The sequence below is a fragment of the Bos grunniens genome, chromosome 1 (assembly GCF_055505025.1).
Source record: "Bos grunniens cultivar Pamir isolate PY7600 chromosome 1, Bosgru_T2T1.0, whole genome shotgun sequence".
Taxonomy (NCBI): domain Eukaryota; kingdom Metazoa; phylum Chordata; class Mammalia; order Artiodactyla; family Bovidae; genus Bos; species Bos grunniens.
In genome coordinates, this window is record NC_141165.1 from 89,318,619 (window position 1) to 89,336,062 (window position 17,444).

At 49.8% G+C, this 17,444-nt stretch overlaps 1 protein-coding gene across 7 annotated transcripts in view; it reads left to right on the plus strand.

Annotated features, from left to right (window-relative positions):
- The window catches only part of MYLK (myosin light chain kinase), a 281,903-nt gene that overhangs the window by 247,652 nt on the left and 16,807 nt on the right, over nucleotides 1-17,444 (plus strand). For all 7 annotated transcript variants that reach the window (XM_086402745.1, XM_086402723.1, XM_086402766.1 and 4 more), the window contains 5 exons: nucleotides 1,647-1,679; nucleotides 1,775-1,868; nucleotides 3,322-3,525; nucleotides 9,285-9,502; nucleotides 11,087-11,210. In XM_086402745.1, the coding sequence (XP_086258871.1) occupies nucleotides 1,647-1,679; nucleotides 1,775-1,868; nucleotides 3,322-3,525; nucleotides 9,285-9,502; nucleotides 11,087-11,210 (673 nt within the window). The remainder of the gene's footprint in view (nucleotides 1-1,646; nucleotides 1,680-1,774; nucleotides 1,869-3,321; nucleotides 3,526-9,284; nucleotides 9,503-11,086; nucleotides 11,211-17,444) is intronic.

A 17,444-nucleotide genomic window follows, 5' to 3' on the forward strand; every position in this document is an offset into this window, starting at 1 on the left:
TCTCCTTTAGGATGGACTGGTTGGATCTCCTTGCAGTCCAAGGGACTCTCAAGAGTCTTCTCCAACACCACAGTTCAAAAGCATCAATTCTTCAGTGCTCAGCTTTCTTTATAGTCCAAATCTCACATCCATACATGACTACTGGAAAAACCATAGCCTTGACTAGATGGACCTTTGTTGGCAAAGTAATATCTCTGCTTTTTAATATGCTGTCTAGGTTCATCATAACTTTCCTTTCAAGGAGTTTTTAAGTCCAAGTGTCTTTTAATTTCATGGCTGCAATCACCATCTGCAGTGGTTTTGGAGCCCAGAAAAATAAAGTCAGCCACTGTTTCCCCATCTATTTGCCATGGGGACCGGATGTCATGATCTTAGTTTTCTGAATGTTGAGCTTTAAGCCAACTTTTTCACTCTCCTCTTTCACTTTCATCAAGAGGCTCTTTAGCTCTTCACTTTCTGCCATAAGGGTGGTGTCATCTGCATATCTGAGGTTATTGTTATTTCTTCCGGCAATCTTGATTCCAGTTTGTGCTTCCTCCAGCCCAGCAAATTATGCTAAAGCAAAGGAAAACCAGGACCTCGGGACTGGGTGTGTTCCTCTGGACACTCATGTCCCTCCTCCCACCCTGACACAGCTGTGTGAACGGCCAGCATGGGCTGCTCACATCCCTCCTTGCTGGTTTCCTGCATAACATCACCCTTCTCACTGTATTCCATTATTTCCTCTAAGACACAGCTCAGTGGCTCCTTCTTCCCAGATTAATTGCTCTGACTTTGTACTTATCCCACTTGGGTCACTTTCCTCCATTGTCTACTTGGTTTGTGTGGCAATAACATGTGCTTCCCCATATAACACTCATAATGGGTATTTCAAGTATATGTATATTTGCCTCTCCAACTAAATTATAAGCTCCAAGAAATCACACCATGATGGAGAGATCACATCATCTGTATTTTGTTTTGTATACCCACAATCACTGGCAAGATATCTGGTACATGGCTAGAATTCCAGAAAAAGCTCAAAAAATGGATAAATGGATTTGATACTAGTAGAAACTATAAGAGGAGAAGGCAATGGCACCCCACTCCAGCACTCTTGCCTGGAAAATCCCATGGATGGAGGAGCCTGGTAGGCTGCAATCCGTGGGGTCGCTCAGAGTCAGACACAACTGAGCGACTTCACTTTCATTTTTCACCTTCATGCACTGGAGAAGGAAATGGCAACCCACTCCAGTGTTCTTGCCTGGAGAATCCCAGGGACGGGGGAGCCTGGTGGGCTGCCATCTCTGGGGTCGCATAGAGTTGGACACAACTGAAGTGACTTAGCAGCAGCAGCAGCAGCAGAAAGGGACTATCCGGGTTGTCTGTAGGTTCTAGAAACTAGAAAAATGTGAAGATGGACATGTCTAGGAGACCTTGAGGATAGAGAGGTGGGGATGGAGGAGGGGCTGGGTGGGGTGAGGAGGCCAGGGCCTGTCAGTGAATATGTGGCCCTGTTGCAGTGTGAAGCCTCTGATCCCATGGCGATGCCCAGAGCTCTGGGCTTATAGTCTCGTGCTTGGGAAGGCTGAAGCCAGACAGGGCCCCCAGCTTGCTTAGCTCACGGGGCCTTCAGTATTAATCACCTGTATCCTCTCTGCCCCCAGAGCCGAAGGACGAAGTGGAGGTGTCAGATGATGGTGAGTGCTGGGCCCTGTCCTTGGGTAGACTCGAGGGGTGGATGGGGGTGAGGAGGGATCTGATGGCTCACACTCACCCTGCCCCAACCCTGCAGATGAGAAGGAGCCTGAGGTCGACTACCGGACCGTCACGGTCAATACCGAGCAGAAAGTGTCCGACTTCTACGACATCGAAGAGAGACTAGGATCGTAAGTGGAGTGGGAAGTGGAGTGGGCCCCCTTCTGGACCCCAGACTGAGGGTGGCGCTGGCCCCAAGGTTAAATTCCATGCCTCCTCTTCCCGTCCTTCCCTGGGTTCTGCCAACTCCCCAGACTGAGGTTCCGGGAAGACTTGACCTGCGAGTACCCACAAAAGCATCACCAGTCCAGGGCTCTCTTAGGAGCTGCTATGCCCGGGGCTCAACTCCGCAAGCTTGAGCAGGTCCTTCCTTCTCTGCGACCCCGCCCCCATCCCTCCCCCAGGACATAACAGGGCAGCTGGGCTGGCTTGGCCTGTCTTTAAGATCCCTTCCCTTGGATCTGTGCTCCCATTCAACCGGTCTAGCTTTAGTGCTGCAGCAGAATATGCCTGCTGGATACACAGCTCCCATCATCACCCCTCACACTGTGAGCTTGGTCCACAGTCTTTGCCCAGGCTCTTCCCTGGGTTGTGGAGACACCAATGGACTCAGACCCCAGCACTGAGGCCTGGGCACAGCCAGGCTGTCCCCGCCAGCAGCAGCAGCATCCAGGGCCTCCTGCCTCCCTCTGACCATCTGTCCTTGGAGGAGGATGGAAGGTGGAAGAAAAAACAATGGGGCTCAACTTTTATTTCCAGAGGGTTTCTGGCAAGTAAAGGAGTGCCATCAACCTCATAAGAGTCCCAAACAAAGACCCTGTGCTGTGGCAGGAGTGAGGTCAGAAGAGTCACCACCCATCACCGCACAGGGAAGCAGGGCCTTGCTAGGCTGTCTCCACGGCCCTGGTGCTGAAAAGTGTGTGGAGGGAAGGCAGTTGCCCAGAAATTCTCTGTATTTGGGGAGGACTTCCTCAGCCTGATGTCATGGATCCCTCTGGGGGGAAAGGAAAAAAAGTCTGTTGCCAAGACTGAGGCCTCAGCCCAAGGAAATGACGGTCCTAAAAGAACAGCAAGGACTTCCCTGGCAGTCCAGTGGTTAAGAGTCTGCGCTTCCACTGCAAGGGGCATGGGTTCAATCCCTGGATGGAGAGCTAAGATCCCACATACCATGGTGCGGCCAAAAAAAGAAAGTATTTACTAATAGAACAGCAGGACTAGACAGAGTTTGGGTAAGAATGTGGGGCCAGACACGGGCTGACATTGACCAGTGACGGAGAGCAGATTTGTCAGCCTTAGCAATGTGCTCCATTGATCTAGAGCAGGGACTGGCCAGCTTTTTCTGTAAAGGGCCAGATAATGAATATTTTAGGGTTTGTGGGCCAATTCAGCACTGCAGCTCCTGTTCTGCTCCTGAAACCCAAAGGCAGCCACAGACAATGTGGGCACAAATGGGCGTGGCTGTGTTCCAGGAAAACTTTATTTATAAAAAGAGGGGCAGGGGCCACATGTGTCCACCAGGCCGCTGCTTGACCATCCCCATTTGGTGGACAGCTGGGCTAAATTTCTCTCTTCTTTCATTCACAGTGGGAAATTTGGACAGGTCTTTCGACTTGTAGAAAAGAAAACTGGAAAAATCTGGGCAGGGAAATTCTTCAAGGCGTATTCGGCCAAGGAGAAAGAGAACATCCGGCAGGAGATCAGCATCATGAACTGCCTGCACCACCCCAAGCTGGTCCAGTGTGTGGACGCCTTCGAAGAGAAGGCCAACATCGTCATGGTCCTGGAGATGTGAGTGGCCCGGCGAGGGGTGGCCCTGGTACAGTGGGTCCGGGAGGCCCTCCTGTTCCTCCCCTACTGCCCCCCCACCCTACCCCCGCCCCCCAAGATGGAGAGCACTCCAGGCAGCACCGGACGTGCACGACACTCTGCAGCCCGTCTGGCCAGGTGCTGACCACTCAGAACAGCCCACTGTGCACGGTGCTGCTCCCGGCCCACTGCCCTCCCCTGCCCTCTGCTCGGCTCCAGAACACACTGTTGGGTCCTTGAGGACCCCTTTGCCCCTCACCTCCCTGTGAAAGGCCAGGGCAGCCCCTGTGCCTCCTTGGTTTCATTCGGGGCATTCTGACCTAAGGTGGCTTTAGAGCAGAAGTGGGGGATAGAGCCTGTGAGGGAGAAGGGGGCCCAGCCTTGCCCCTGCCCTCTGCTCTGTCCCGCGTGCCCCTGGCCCACGCTGGTTTGCTCTCTCTTCACCTCTCACTCACCCAAGAGCAGTGCTTTCTGAGCTGGCTTGTACAGAGGCAGGGAGATGATCAGATGACATTCAGCCAAGGCTTCCCTGGATTCTGTTGTTTCTTCAAGTCCCAACCTTCTCTTTCTTCCCTCTGAGCTGCTGGTCTGCATGTGCACAAACACACACACACATACGCATGACAGACACATACACACAAACACACACACAAATGCGCATACTAGAGTCGGTAAGCCAGGCCTCCTCCACAGTGTGTATTTTTTAAGCATTTCCTCTCCTTTTTATAATCTGAATTTTAAAAGTATATGATACACTCATATCAAAAAATATAAGAAACTATACAATAAAAGTCTCATTCCCACACCTGTCCCCCATCTACCCCTCATCACCCTGGTAATGAATTTTGTTAGTTCTGTGTCCTTCCAAAGTTTCTTTATTGAAATTCAATCATTTATCATTTATAGATATGGTGGTGGTGGTTTGGTGGTGATGGTTTAGTTGCTAAGTCGTGTCCGACTCTTGCGATTCCATGGACAGGGGAGCCTGGCAGACTACAGTCCATGAGATTGTCCAGGCAAGAATACTGGAGTGGGTTGCCATTTCCTTCTCCAGGGGATCTTCCCAACCCAGGAATCGAACCCGGGTCCCCTGCATTGTAGATGGATTCTTTACCAACTGAGCTACAAGGGAAGCCCACTTATAGATATAATTCACATATATTTTCATATTTCTCACCCCTTAACCCAAAGAGAAACTGCACTCAATATTCTATACTTGGTTTCTTTGCATTCAACAGTGTGCCTTGGAGAGGCCCATACCAGCAGCCAGTGGTTCTTCATTCTGCCTTCTCCCTGGGATCTCATCATGTACATAGACCACAGTTTATTTGTCTTCTTTTGATAGGGGCTTGGATGTTTTCCAGGCTTTTGCTTTACAAAAAGGCAGTGTTTGTAACCTTGTACATACATCTTTACCCTCATGCCTGCTTTACATCCATAGGATAAATCCCACGAAGTGTGGGAGTGTGGAACAAAGGAGATGTGCATTTGAAAGCTTTGGCAATATTCTGAAATTGCCTCCAGCATCCTTGAATTGCTCATGCCAAGACTCAGGGATCTCAGTCCTTTGGAGAGGACCCTGTTAACATCTCAGTGTCCTTTCCTAGGAAAGCCGAGGCCAGCGAGGCAGCCCCAGTTTGAGGGGTGACTCCCTGCACTTCTTGAGCCTTTTGGTGTGTTTCCTTTCAGTCTGTGCTCCTCGGGGAGGGTAGTCACGGTGAAGAGACAGACTTGAGTCTGAGCAATCTCACTCCAATCCCTGCTCCACCTCTTGTTGCATGACCTTGAAAAAGTTACCCAAGTGTGCCAGTTGTTAGTTTTATTATCTGTAAAAGGAGGCTGTAAACCACCCCGTGAATAAAGTGGGGCTTAGATAGAATAACATGTGTCAGGCAGAGGCTTTATAACTGAGAGTTATTCTTAGGAGTATGATGCATTGACTTTTTCTATATCCCAGTCTTTTCTCCACTTAAAATTATTTTGTGAGCATTTTAACACACAACCGAATGTGTGGAAATCCTACTTTTCAGGAAGCCCGGGGGCAGCTTCTATGACTATTGAGCCATGATTCTGTAATTATGAAATCCTTCCACTGAAGAGCAGTATTTGATGAGACTCCCTTTTTAAATTCTGCAGTTCTGTGTAACCTTCACACAGATTCAAAGAAAATCCTCATTCGTCGGTTGGAATCAGTTTTCAACCCCCAATTCAAACTTCGCTCCACACTTCTAGGGAAGATTCAGCCCGAGTGCATGGCCTCAGTCGTCATGCCCCCACAGCAGCCCTGTGGGCTGCTGCTGTTCACATTTATTGTACAGCAGGTTGCTTGGTCCAGGAAGTGTGGGCATGTGGGGACATGTGAAGAAATGTCTCATCTTTAGAAATCAAACCTTGAGCAAGTTCATGAGAAGGTGCAGGAGGGGGTAGGAGGCAGCCCAGCCTGGGTGAGGCCGGGCAGCAGCACCAGTGGGCAGAATACCATACTTAGCTTGGAATTGGGACTTGGCAAGCTGGATGGAAAATGTTGGGAGAAAACGTAAGAAGGCTTCATCTGGTCTGGCTTTCATCCCTCTGCCCCACGCCTCCCCCATGGACAGGAGTGAGTCTTCCATGCACAGACACCAGATGATTCTCCTGCACTTGCAGTAAGGAGCTTGCCCCTTCATAGGAGCTCGACTAAAGTTGAAGGAGTAGATTGATACTCCGTCTGTCCTTCCCTTCCAACTTAAATAGACCTGGCATTGACAGGAAAAAGGTTGGCTTTCAGCAGTACAATTTGTTCTTCTCCTTGTTTGATGGATAAACAGATTAAGAGAAGGACAATCCCTGGTGATACAGAAAAATGAAACTGTATTCCAAGGTCCCAGCTTCCAGATCAGTTGCCTCATATACACTGAGAAAGCAGAGTTAAAGTATCTTCGGCCTTTCTAACCTTTGATTACAGGACAAGCCCCCACCATTGTAGCAGTGTTTCTCTGTTACAAGGGTTCCTTCAGACTCCTCTTCAGGGAGTCAGGGATGGTCCCTTGTGGATCATTCCAAGTGGTGGTAGGACCCTGAGCACCCAAGCAGGTGCAGCTTAGGCTGAGTCATCCATTGCCTGTCCTACCTTTGTGCTACCATTGGCAAAACTGATCAAAGGAGAAGCAGCTGGCTGCCATGACACAAGGGCAGGGGCAGGGTGTGGAGCCCCATAGAGTAGCATCCTTCTGGCTGCCAACGAGGGCTGGCCATTATCTACAGTTGGGGGATAAATACAGTCCCTTGGGATAAGGTGGGTATTCATTAGTTCATTCACTCTCGCTCTCACTATTTATCTATTAAGTATACATTTCCTTGGCCCAATCTTGGCCTGTGGCTTTATCCCATTTCTGTGGATGGTAGCTTCTTTCCATCCACAGTCTTGAGCATTTGGAAGATAAACCTATACAGAAGCAATAATCCTATTTGTGTAAGCCCTACCATCCTTGAAAATGAACCACAGGAACAGTTTTCAAAATACATTAAATAGATTTGAATTGGTGTGAATCTGTATGCACCTTTGTTGAATAGACTACCTCTAGAAGTACAGCAGTAACCATCTCCATGGCTCAGATTTCTACCACTCATTGCCACAGACATTCCCAAGGATGCTACAAAAAAATACAAAAAAAAAAAAGGTTGCTTGCTTTTTCAGAATATTTAAAACCAAACATTTTGGGATACCTTGTCTGTGCCAGATATTGCCAGGTATAAACAGGGGTCTAGAGATGAACCAGACTTTTTCCAGACATTTTCACAAACAACATTAAAACAAAGCAGACTTGATGCAAAAAGTTCAGAGATGAGACTATGGGAACCCACAGAAGGAATGATCATATGATGAAATCGAGAGTGGTTTATCAGGGGACGTGAATTTCAGCTGGCCTCCCAGAGGTGGTAATTGAGTACACCAGTATTTCTCAAACTTATCTGATGGTAAGAATGACCTGGGGTACTCACTGAAAATACGGATCACAGACCCTGACAAGATTTTCTAAATCAGAATCTACAGGAGAGAAGCTTGGGAGTCTGTATTTCAACTATAGCCTCCTCTGCAACTGGTTGTTTTAAAATAATAATTAATATTATTGAGCACTTACTATATGCCAGACACTTTTCTAAACACTTTACCTGAATTAATTCACTCAGTCTTCACAGAAACCCTGTGAGGTGGCACTATTTTTACCAACACCTTGCAGATAGAAACGGGCTCAGAGATGTTAAGAACAGCCTGAAACCTAGGAACTTATGAAGGGAAATTAGAGTTTGATTTAGAGCCTGGGTGGAGAGCAATAGAAATGAAGGGCTTGAGGACAGAGGCGCCACCTCCTGGCTGTGCAGGGACCTCCTTTTCAGTTGGTTCTAAAGTGTTGGTTCTAGCGCCCCCCAGTGGCCACTGGAACAAACCGACCTTTACCAGTTCAGAAGTGAAAGTCTGTCCTGTGGTGATGGAAGCCTGCAAAGGCTTCAGTGGTCCCATGGGCCCCATTGTGCATCTTTGTCTGTCTCTCCCTCAAGGGCCAGTAAACAAGATCCATTTGACCCCTTTAAGGTTGTCAAATGATAATTAACATGTTCTGAGCACCCACTGTATGTCAGGCATGTTTTACCGAAGTTCCCTTCACTCCTAACTATTATCGTGTAGGGACAGGTGAGGAAACTGGGGCTCAGAAGGGTTAAGTAACGTGCCAACTATCACACAAAGTCAGGGTTCAAGCTCGGCTCTTGCTCTTCTTTATGATGACTTCCCTTAGAAGAGGGAAGGCCCTTGGAAGAGGACAGGCCTAGAAAGAAGCCCACTCAGCCTTGTTCAGCTGATGGATCTATAGGCCATTGTGGAAAAGAGCATACTAGTGTCTGGATGCTACATAAGTTACCAAGGAGAGCTTTAAACTTTCTGAGCAAGGAAGGTGGGTTGGAGGGCTGGGAGAGAGGCCCCATGCATTTGCACTGAAGGGAAACATGTTGGCTGGCTGTAGCCTCCGGGCCAATCCTTAGCAAAAGGTGCCCGCTGCAGGCCCCAGAACCACCATGGCCAGGATCCAAAGTCTATCCAGGCAGGAAGGATGTACTACACTCCAGCCTGAGCCAGGGAGCCAATGAGACAAGTTAGTTATGGATGGAGGAGTAAACTGATGCTATAGGCCTAGCCAGAGGAAGCAAATTGGTCACAACTGCAAGTATTAATATGAGTTACAGCCAATTAATTTTAGAAAATGTGCTGAAGCTCCTTATTATTGGAGATATTTTTCTGTTTCTGGCTTTGTGAAGCCACTGCTTATGGAGACAGTGAGTATTTTAAGCTTCAGTTCTTTACGGCTGAAAGACATGGCTGGAGAACAGGATGGTCCCTCACATCTACAGTTATCTGGGGGAAACAGGCTACCTGGCAGTTACCCTTTCTGCTCAGGAGAGCGTTGTGCATCTCTCAGCTCATGACCATCTCTGAAATTGTCCAGCATAGATGTTTCCCTGAATCCCCCCAAGGCTTAGCAAGCACAGGCAGGGTCCCCCAAGCAGGAAACCAGGAGGCCTGTGTCCTTCTAACACAATGGAAGACTGGGACCCACATAATGAGGCAGTGGCCTAGAACTCAGAAAGCTGCAGAACATGCCCAGCACCCCCAACCCCTGGGCATTCCTGCCCTTGACCTCTCCCCTAGCCTGCCCTAGGCCAGTTTCCCCGCTCCTATGGTCTGAGTGCCCGCTCTGTCCCCACAGCGTGTCCGGGGGTGAGCTGTTCGAGCGCATCATTGATGAGGACTTTGAGCTGACGGAGCGGGAGTGCATCAAGTACATGAAGCAGATCTCAGAGGGGGTGGAGTACATCCACAAGCAGGGCATCGTCCACCTGGACCTCAAGCCCGAGAACATCATGTGTGTCAACAAGACAGGCACCAGGATCAAGCTCATCGACTTCGGTCTGGCCAGGAGGTTGGGTAAGGCTGAGCTGCCTCCCCTGTTGTCACCAACGCATCATGGCAGTGGCTGTGCTCCATTCCGTGGGTGCTAAGGGGGATGCCCCAGATTGGAGCTGAGATCAGAGACCGTGGAGACTGCCCCTCCCACTTACTAGCTGTGGGAATTTACATCTCAGATTATCTGTAAAATGGGGTAATAATGGTACCCACCTCATAGAATTGTTAAGGGAATCAAATGAGCTAATACATTAGAATGATAAGAGCAGTGCCTCAGGCATAGTAAGCACTGTATAGTGAAAGTCGTGTCGGACTTTTTATGACCCCGTGGACTATACAGTCTGTACAATTGTACAGACTATACAATTCTCCAGGCAAGAATACTGGAGTGGGTAGCAGCCTTTCCCTTCTCCAGCAGATCTTCCCAACCCAGGGATCAAACCCAGGTCTCCTGCATTGCAGGCAGATTCTTTACCAGCTGAGCCACAAGGGAAGCCTAAGAATACTGGAGTGGGTAGCCTATCCCTTCTCCAGTGGATCTTCCCCACCCAGGAATCAAATGGGGATCTCTTGCATTGCAGGTGGATTCTTTACCAACTGAACTATCAGGGATGCCCGAGTACTTATAGGGTCAGCTATTGGTTTATATTATGATGATTATTTTCATTCTGGCGCCTTCATCAGCAGAACATTCTGGTGACGGTGCATCCTGCTGTCCAGTCTCCAGAGCACTTTCACATCCTTTCCTTCATTTGATTCTCACAGCAACCCTGTGAGGTAGGCAGGGCAGATTTGTGAACCTCAGTAATAGACCAGGAAGCTGAGGTCCATGTAACTTTGCCCAGCAAGTCCCACCATGAGCTGCAGTGGAATCAGGCCCTGGGTCTAGGCCAGGGTCCTCTGAAGCATCTCTGCTGTTCCTGCACTTGCAGGAGGCAGGGCATGACAGGCGAAGGCAGACGGGGACTTAGTACCCAGCCCTGGAATCATTTTGGTGGGTGATGGTCCTTTAGGGCTCAGAGGCACCACCTAGGGGTTATGGCTTTTCCTGACTAACCTCCCGGCAGCTCCTGGGAGGAGAGAAGGGGCGCGCGGCTCAGGAGTCAGACTACTGGGTTAGGTCCTGACCACCATTAACTGGGTGGGCGAATCAGTCCCTGGGCCTCCCTTTCCTCCTTAGGAAATGGGGGTCATGCTCCTTCTTAGGCAAGAGTATTAAATAGGAAAGTCCTCATAAAGCAGGCAGCGGAGCACTCACAACAGAGTGCACAGTGGAGGTTATTGTCAAGCACAAGTCACAACCCCTGCATCGGGAAGCTCGTGGGAGAGACAGACGCACAGAAGGCCATTCCATCCGGGGCAGGGCTGTCACAGTCTCTCCCCACTCCCCCAACCTCACCCTAGACATCTGAGCTGCGCGTGCAGTTTGTCCGTTTTACTGGTGTGTCTGTGCACTTTTTCTGTGAGGAGACCGTTGTCTCTGTGCCATTTTGCAAGGGGAGAGCTGCTGAAGGCCGGCCTGACTTGTGTCCCTCCTGGCATCGACTCACCTCGGGTTGGCTTAGGGATGTTCCAGTGATTGATCGCTCTCCATCCTGGTTGCAGAGAATGCGGGGTCTCTGAAGGTCCTCTTTGGCACCCCGGAGTTCGTCGCACCCGAAGTGATCAACTATGAGCCCATTGGCTATGCCACGGACATGTGGAGCATCGGGGTCATCTGCTACATCCTGTGAGTCCTGGGCCGCACGAGGGAGGGCCCCAGGCTGCCCTGATGTTGGAGGAACCAGGGCAGGGCCTGACGGGCAGCCCACCCAGAGTCAAGAGGGCCACAGGCTCCCAAGCCTCTCCTCGCCGCCCTGCCTCGCTCCTGTGGTCCTGGTGACGTCCACAGCCTGTGTCACACTTCTGTGGGAGGGTCTAGCTCCATGCACACGGTCCCCATTCTGGGTCCATCCTCATCCCTAAGGCTGGCCAGCCTGGGGCCTTTGGTCAGGAGGGCAGGAATATGGCTGCGGCTGCTGCTGCTGCTGCGTCGCCTCAGTCGTGTCCGACTCTGTGCGACCCCAGAGACGGCAGCGCAGCAGGCTCCCCCGTCCCTGGGATTCTCCAGGCAAGAACACTGGAGTGGGTTGCCATTTCCTTCTCCAATGCATGAAAGTGAAAAGTGAAAGTGACGTCGCTCAGTCGTGTCCGACTCCTAGCGACCCCATGGACTGCAGCCCACCAGGCTCCTCTGTCCATGGGATTTGGCTGGTGCTGTGTAATTTACCTTCGCATGTGTTTGTGGGTCTGTAGAGAAGCAGAGAGGGAGCCTAGGTGCACATCTCCTGTGGGTGTCATCCTCAGGGGACTGCACCCCATCCTCATGGCAGCAGGACACCACTGCCAGCCTCATCTCTGAGTTCAGTATATGGACTGATTTGATGACAGAGCCTTTAGTGGGGCCAACAGACAATGGAAAGCTACTGTATAGTAATTAGAAGTGGGAAATTAGGTGGAAAATAGGGAGTCATTCGTTTACAAATGCTGCAGAAAAGCAAGGAGGCCAGGGATTCAGACCAGGTCTGCACAGACGGTAATCTGCGTGAATCCCCTGGGCCTCTCCTTAGATCACAGGTTCCGATTCAGAAGTTCCGGGGACCCGAGAACCCACATTTCTGACAAGCTACAGGTATCTGATGGTGCTGGTCTGAGCTCTACACTTTGAGCAACAGACCGTAGAGCACACCCTCTTGCTGGAATCTGGCTGATTCAGTCTCTGAAGTCCCAGGCTGCAAGCAGGCATTAACCTCAATGGAAACCTGAGCTTTGCGGCAATGCACAGTTATGGGCTGGTTTCCCTGAAACTGCAGCTGTGCATGTAGTCATTTTGAAAAAAAAAAAAAAACTGCTGTCATTAAAGCAAAAGGACAAATTAAATATTCTCATAGAAAACCTGAAGGAGACCTCTACAGGTACTTTCTTAGATCCCCCGGGTCTTTGGACCCCATTGTAAGAAATGGCTTTAGGTGATTCTGTTGCACAGCTAGGTTTAGGAACCACAGTTACCAATGCTTTAGCAGAAGTGGAGTGATTTTTTGGTGCAGTGAGGCGTTTACATGTGCTCAGGAGTCTGACTCTCCCGGTGGCGTGTTAGGACGGCTTCACTCCATTGAACCTGTGTCACGGGTTCTGGACCCCAGAGAGTCATGTTCTTCTTTGCTCAGGGTCACCCCCACAGCACAACCTCCCCCTAGGGCAGCAGAGGAGAAACTGTGGCCAGGAGTGCCTCTCCAGGAGAAAGAGAGGTGAGGAGCAAAGAAAACTACACCAGACTCTGGTTCTGGCCCCTTGGTAAATAGAGAGAGCCAGGCAGCCAGGGCTGCACCAGGCTGGATGGTGCTCTCACTGGGTCTTTCCCTGGGAGAGACACCTGACTCTTGAGAAAGCCTTTTGTCAGCTACGTGTGGCCTGGCTCAGTCCCTGGGTCCCCCTGCAGCCATCGAGGAGACTCATCTTGCTGTCTCCATCAGTTTTCCCACTGCTATAGGATCCGGATCATCAGTTTGGTCCTCAGGACAAACCTGGGAGTGGGGTGGGGCAGGGAGTTGATCATCATTTGACATTGAGTTCACGGGGCCCACGGAAGCCCACAGGGCCACCCACTTCCATAGTCCTAGAGGGTGGCCGGCTGTCCCAGTTTATCATCACTGCCAGCTCTCCCAGGACACAGGGCTTTCAGTGCTGAAGTGAGGACCATCCTGGGCAAACTAGGAAGACTGGTCTTCATGCAGGTCAGGGCCAGAGCAGTGACTAGATGCTCAGTGAATGTGCTGAGTGAACACAGCTATACCCAGACTCAGCAACTGCCCGCTTGCAGCCCTCCCAGTAGCCTGGCTCCAGTCACCCTATCAGGGGTAGCCTGATCCCCATTCTAACATCGTACACCATGACCGCCTGTTCTTGAACTCTGCATAAATGGAATCACACAGAAAGGCGTATCTGGCTTCTTCTGCCCCACCTTGTTTGCGAGCCCCATTCGTATCCTGCTGTGAGGCTGTAACTGGTCCTTCCCAAGGCTGTGTAGTGTGCCGCTCTCTGAACCTCCTCCAGTTTCCTCATCCATTCTATGCTGATGGACGCTTGACTAGATTCCAGTTCAGAGTATCGTGAGTATCCTGGTACATGTGCTTTAGTAAATGCCTTCATGCGTTTCTGTTGGATCTAGAACTAGAACTGGGTCACAAGAGCACTTTATTTTAAAATGAAAATTCTTTGAAGAAATAATTTGGATATCACATGACATGGTTTGCTAGATTACTTTTAAAGCTGAGACTTAGAAATGGGGAAGGATTTTTTTGAAATGGGGAGAAAATAATTGTGATGAACAGGGCACCAGCCTAAAGGGATCTAGATGGGGTGAAAGGAGGGTGGAGAGGTGCGTGTCGAAGGGAGGCAAGCAAGCATCAGGGGAGATGACACAGGCCAGCCCTACACAACCTCCCCATATCCTGGCTCCTGCCTCCTGCCCCAGCCGGCTTCTCTTCCCCCTGGGACTTTTCCACTGGCTTTCACAGTGGGGACTGAGGTCTGGGAGTCTCCCTCCTGAACTAGGGCTCTTCGTGGGGACGTGGTATGAGAACAGAAGGTGGAGCAGCCAGCCAGGTGGCTTCCTCTCAGCCCTGCTACGTGGCCCCACATTCTGCAGCTACTGCTGGAACCCCCCCACCTCGCCCCGCCCAGGCAAGGTTCTCAGGCGGCCCTATTGTACCTCCATCCCTCTGTATGGAGCTTGTTTGTCTGTCTGGCAGTCCTTATCAGGGTTACCTTCCTTGTTAGTTCCAGAGGACCCCACCATCTCCTTCCTGGGGCCAGTGAGAGATGGAAAGTTGGGGGCTGGGTGAGAAGAGATGTATCACTCAGCACATATTTGGCTAGCACCTCCTAAGTGAGCAGCCACGCCCGGTAGGTTGTTCTGACTTTGCTGAAGGAATTCCTCCTCACACCTTTGGAGAGATCAGGGCAGATCCTGTTACAGCACAGGAGACCCAGCCCCACGGCCAGCCCAGGGTCCCCAGGCAGGGCAGAGATGCAGCTGGCGGGGTTGTGGGGCCCCCACCCTCTCACCCCTGATTCTGAAGGGAGAGAAGAGATTTCATGAATCTGCTGAGACTTCTGCTGTTAGCAGTCCCCGTGTGGTTTCTGGCAGGAGGAGAGAGGGCTGGGCTCTATTGGCCATACTTCAACCTTAAAGACATTCAAAGCCTCCTTTCCTCTCCTGTCTCCTTTCCCCAGTTTCCTGAGGACTTGGTGTTCCTCTGCTGCCTGTGGAGACCCATCTCTGTGTCCTGTTCTCACCCCTACTCCAGAATTCCTTCTCCTCCTTCCCTCCCTCACACCTCCACTCTGCTTTCTCCTCCCTAGCATCTTCCTGCTGTGCTCAGCAGCAGACTTCCCATTCCCAGCTAATTTGTGAGCATGCAGCATGGTCCAAGGCTCAGCAAAGAATCTACCTGCCAATGCAGGAGACACAGGAGACACCAGTTTGATCCCTGGGTTGGGAAGATCTCCGGGAGAAGGAAATGGCAACCCACTCCTCTGTTCTTGCCTGGGAAAATCCCATGGACATAGGAGCCTGGTGGGCTACAGTCCATGTGGTCGAAAAGAGTTGGACACGACTGAGCAATTAAGCACACACACACACTATAGTCCAGAGAGCCAGGTCCATCCCATCTGGAGTGTGACTTCTGGGGACAACATCCTTGTGAATGGGGAGAAGTCCCACTGCCCAAGCATCGGGTACCTACTCAGACTCAGATTTGGATGCAGGGCTCTTCACAGGGATCCAGGAGCTCCACCCAGGGCTGCCTCTGCCCTCTTAGTCCCTGAGTCCAGACATGCTCTCTGACTCCAGCTCCTGTGACCTCCAGGCACCCCATAGCCACACCAGGTCCAGAAAACACCTGCAGGTTTTGCTCCCCAGGGACCTGGGCTGTGGTTAACATGACTAAACCCTGGATTGCTGTTTCGTGGGCTACTGCACAAAACAATGCCCAGCTCTTCCTCTGGGTGCCCCCAGCTCTCTCAAATCTTCCCAGCGCACCAAGGAATGAGTATCCCAAGGCCAAAATGGGAGAAAAGACTAACCCCTTCCTAAGCACTCAACAGTTCTGCTGGCAGATATGTGGTCCCCTTTGCTGACTGTTCATACAATAGGGTCATCTGCTGTTTAAAAAAATTATAGATAAAGTGTAGTTTAAGAGGCATTTTTGCCTGACATTCTGTCCTGAGAGCAGAATGGGTCTCTGCATCAGATTCTCTGGTGAAGTTTGGCTGCAGTAGGAGATTAAGAATTAAAAAATCAGAACACCCTGAAGTCATATCCTTTGCTGACTCATTAGCACAAAGACTAATATTTAGCCATTAAAAATGAACATGAAGACTGTATACACTTTTGAAAGACAATGTCAAGTGAAGACGTAGAGGATCCAAGAACTTGCCCACATTGATTACAGTTTTGTGAAAACCAAACAAATTCATTGGTTATGTTGGGAAGGAAAAAACTTTCCTTTACCCTTTTAGATTCAGTTCTTGGGGGCTTGGAAATCAAACTGACAAAAGACAGATTAACAAAAAGAAAACAGATTTAATTATGTACATATAATAAATGTTCATAATGGTGTTTATAAAGAAATTGACTCAAGATGCATTTAAAATTTGGAGCTTATATACTACTTTAACAAAGAGTGATAAATTGTATAGAAATGACTGGACAAAGGAAAAAGGGTTTGGAGCTTCTGGAGGGGCTAAATTGTGACAAGGTAAGGAGGAAATGTATAGAGACTGTTTAGCAAGATCTGATATGCAGATGAGGGTCTTTCTCCTCCTCCTGATAAGAGAAGAAATGGACAAACAGACCAAATGGAAATTCATGTCACCTTAACAAAGAGACATTTGTGTCCTACTTTTAGGTAGAAAGAGGTGGGACAAAGAGTTAATTGCCTTCAGCTCAATGCAATGTTTGTACCAAAGTCCACCTTTTGGGGTGGTGTACTCTGATCTCCTTCAGTTAAAAATTAGATAAGACTAGGAAAAGAGGTGAGCTTCTAATGATAAGGTTATTATGTTTGTTGGTTGGATTGAACAACCCAACCACATATGAAGTGAAGTGAAGTGAAGTCACTCAGTCATGTCCGACTCTTCGCGACCCCATGGACTGTAGCCTACCACACTCCTCCATCCATGGGATTTTCCAGGCAAGAGTACTGGAGTGGATTGCCATTTCCTTCTCCAACCACATATGATCCTATGCAAATTCTAGCACTTAAAAAAAAAAAAGTCCAAGAAAGAAGGTTTGAAAATTCTGCAAAATCCCACCACCAAGAAACAGGATTACTAAAATTCCAATGCTCTCTTCGTCATCATGCTCTGCATATTGTGCAAGTTTTATTTTAGAGACACATTCTCTTTATCAGGGGGAGTTCTGGGGAAGCTGGGGCAGTTGAGGAGGCAGCCAAGGCTCAGGGGGATCTCAGATGGAGGGGCTGCCAGGAAAGAGGACTGCCAGAGGCCAGAGACCAGGAGGCTGTCCCCGACTGTGAACATCACACAGAGATTAAGCCCTATTTTTGCAGGATTGCAGTTCCTAATTAGGAAAGGAGGTTTACAGAAGGGGGCCTTTCAGCATTCCACAGTGGGGTTGTTGGCTTTCCCGCAATCTCTTGGCACACTGCAGGACTTTCCCCTTTGTCTCAAATGGAAAATGCAGAAGGAAGGAAGACAGAAGGAAGCACGTAGCTGAGGGGCAAGAGTCAGGCTCTATCTTAATGGGACTAGTCAAAGTCACCCCAGGGTCAGAGAGCCAGGAATGCTGGGAACCCCTAGGAATTCTAGCCCAATGCCCTTGATGTGTAAGGAGGGACTCAGAGGCCCAGAGAAGAGAAATGAGTATTACATAACTGCAGAGACTCCCACCCTTGCCTCA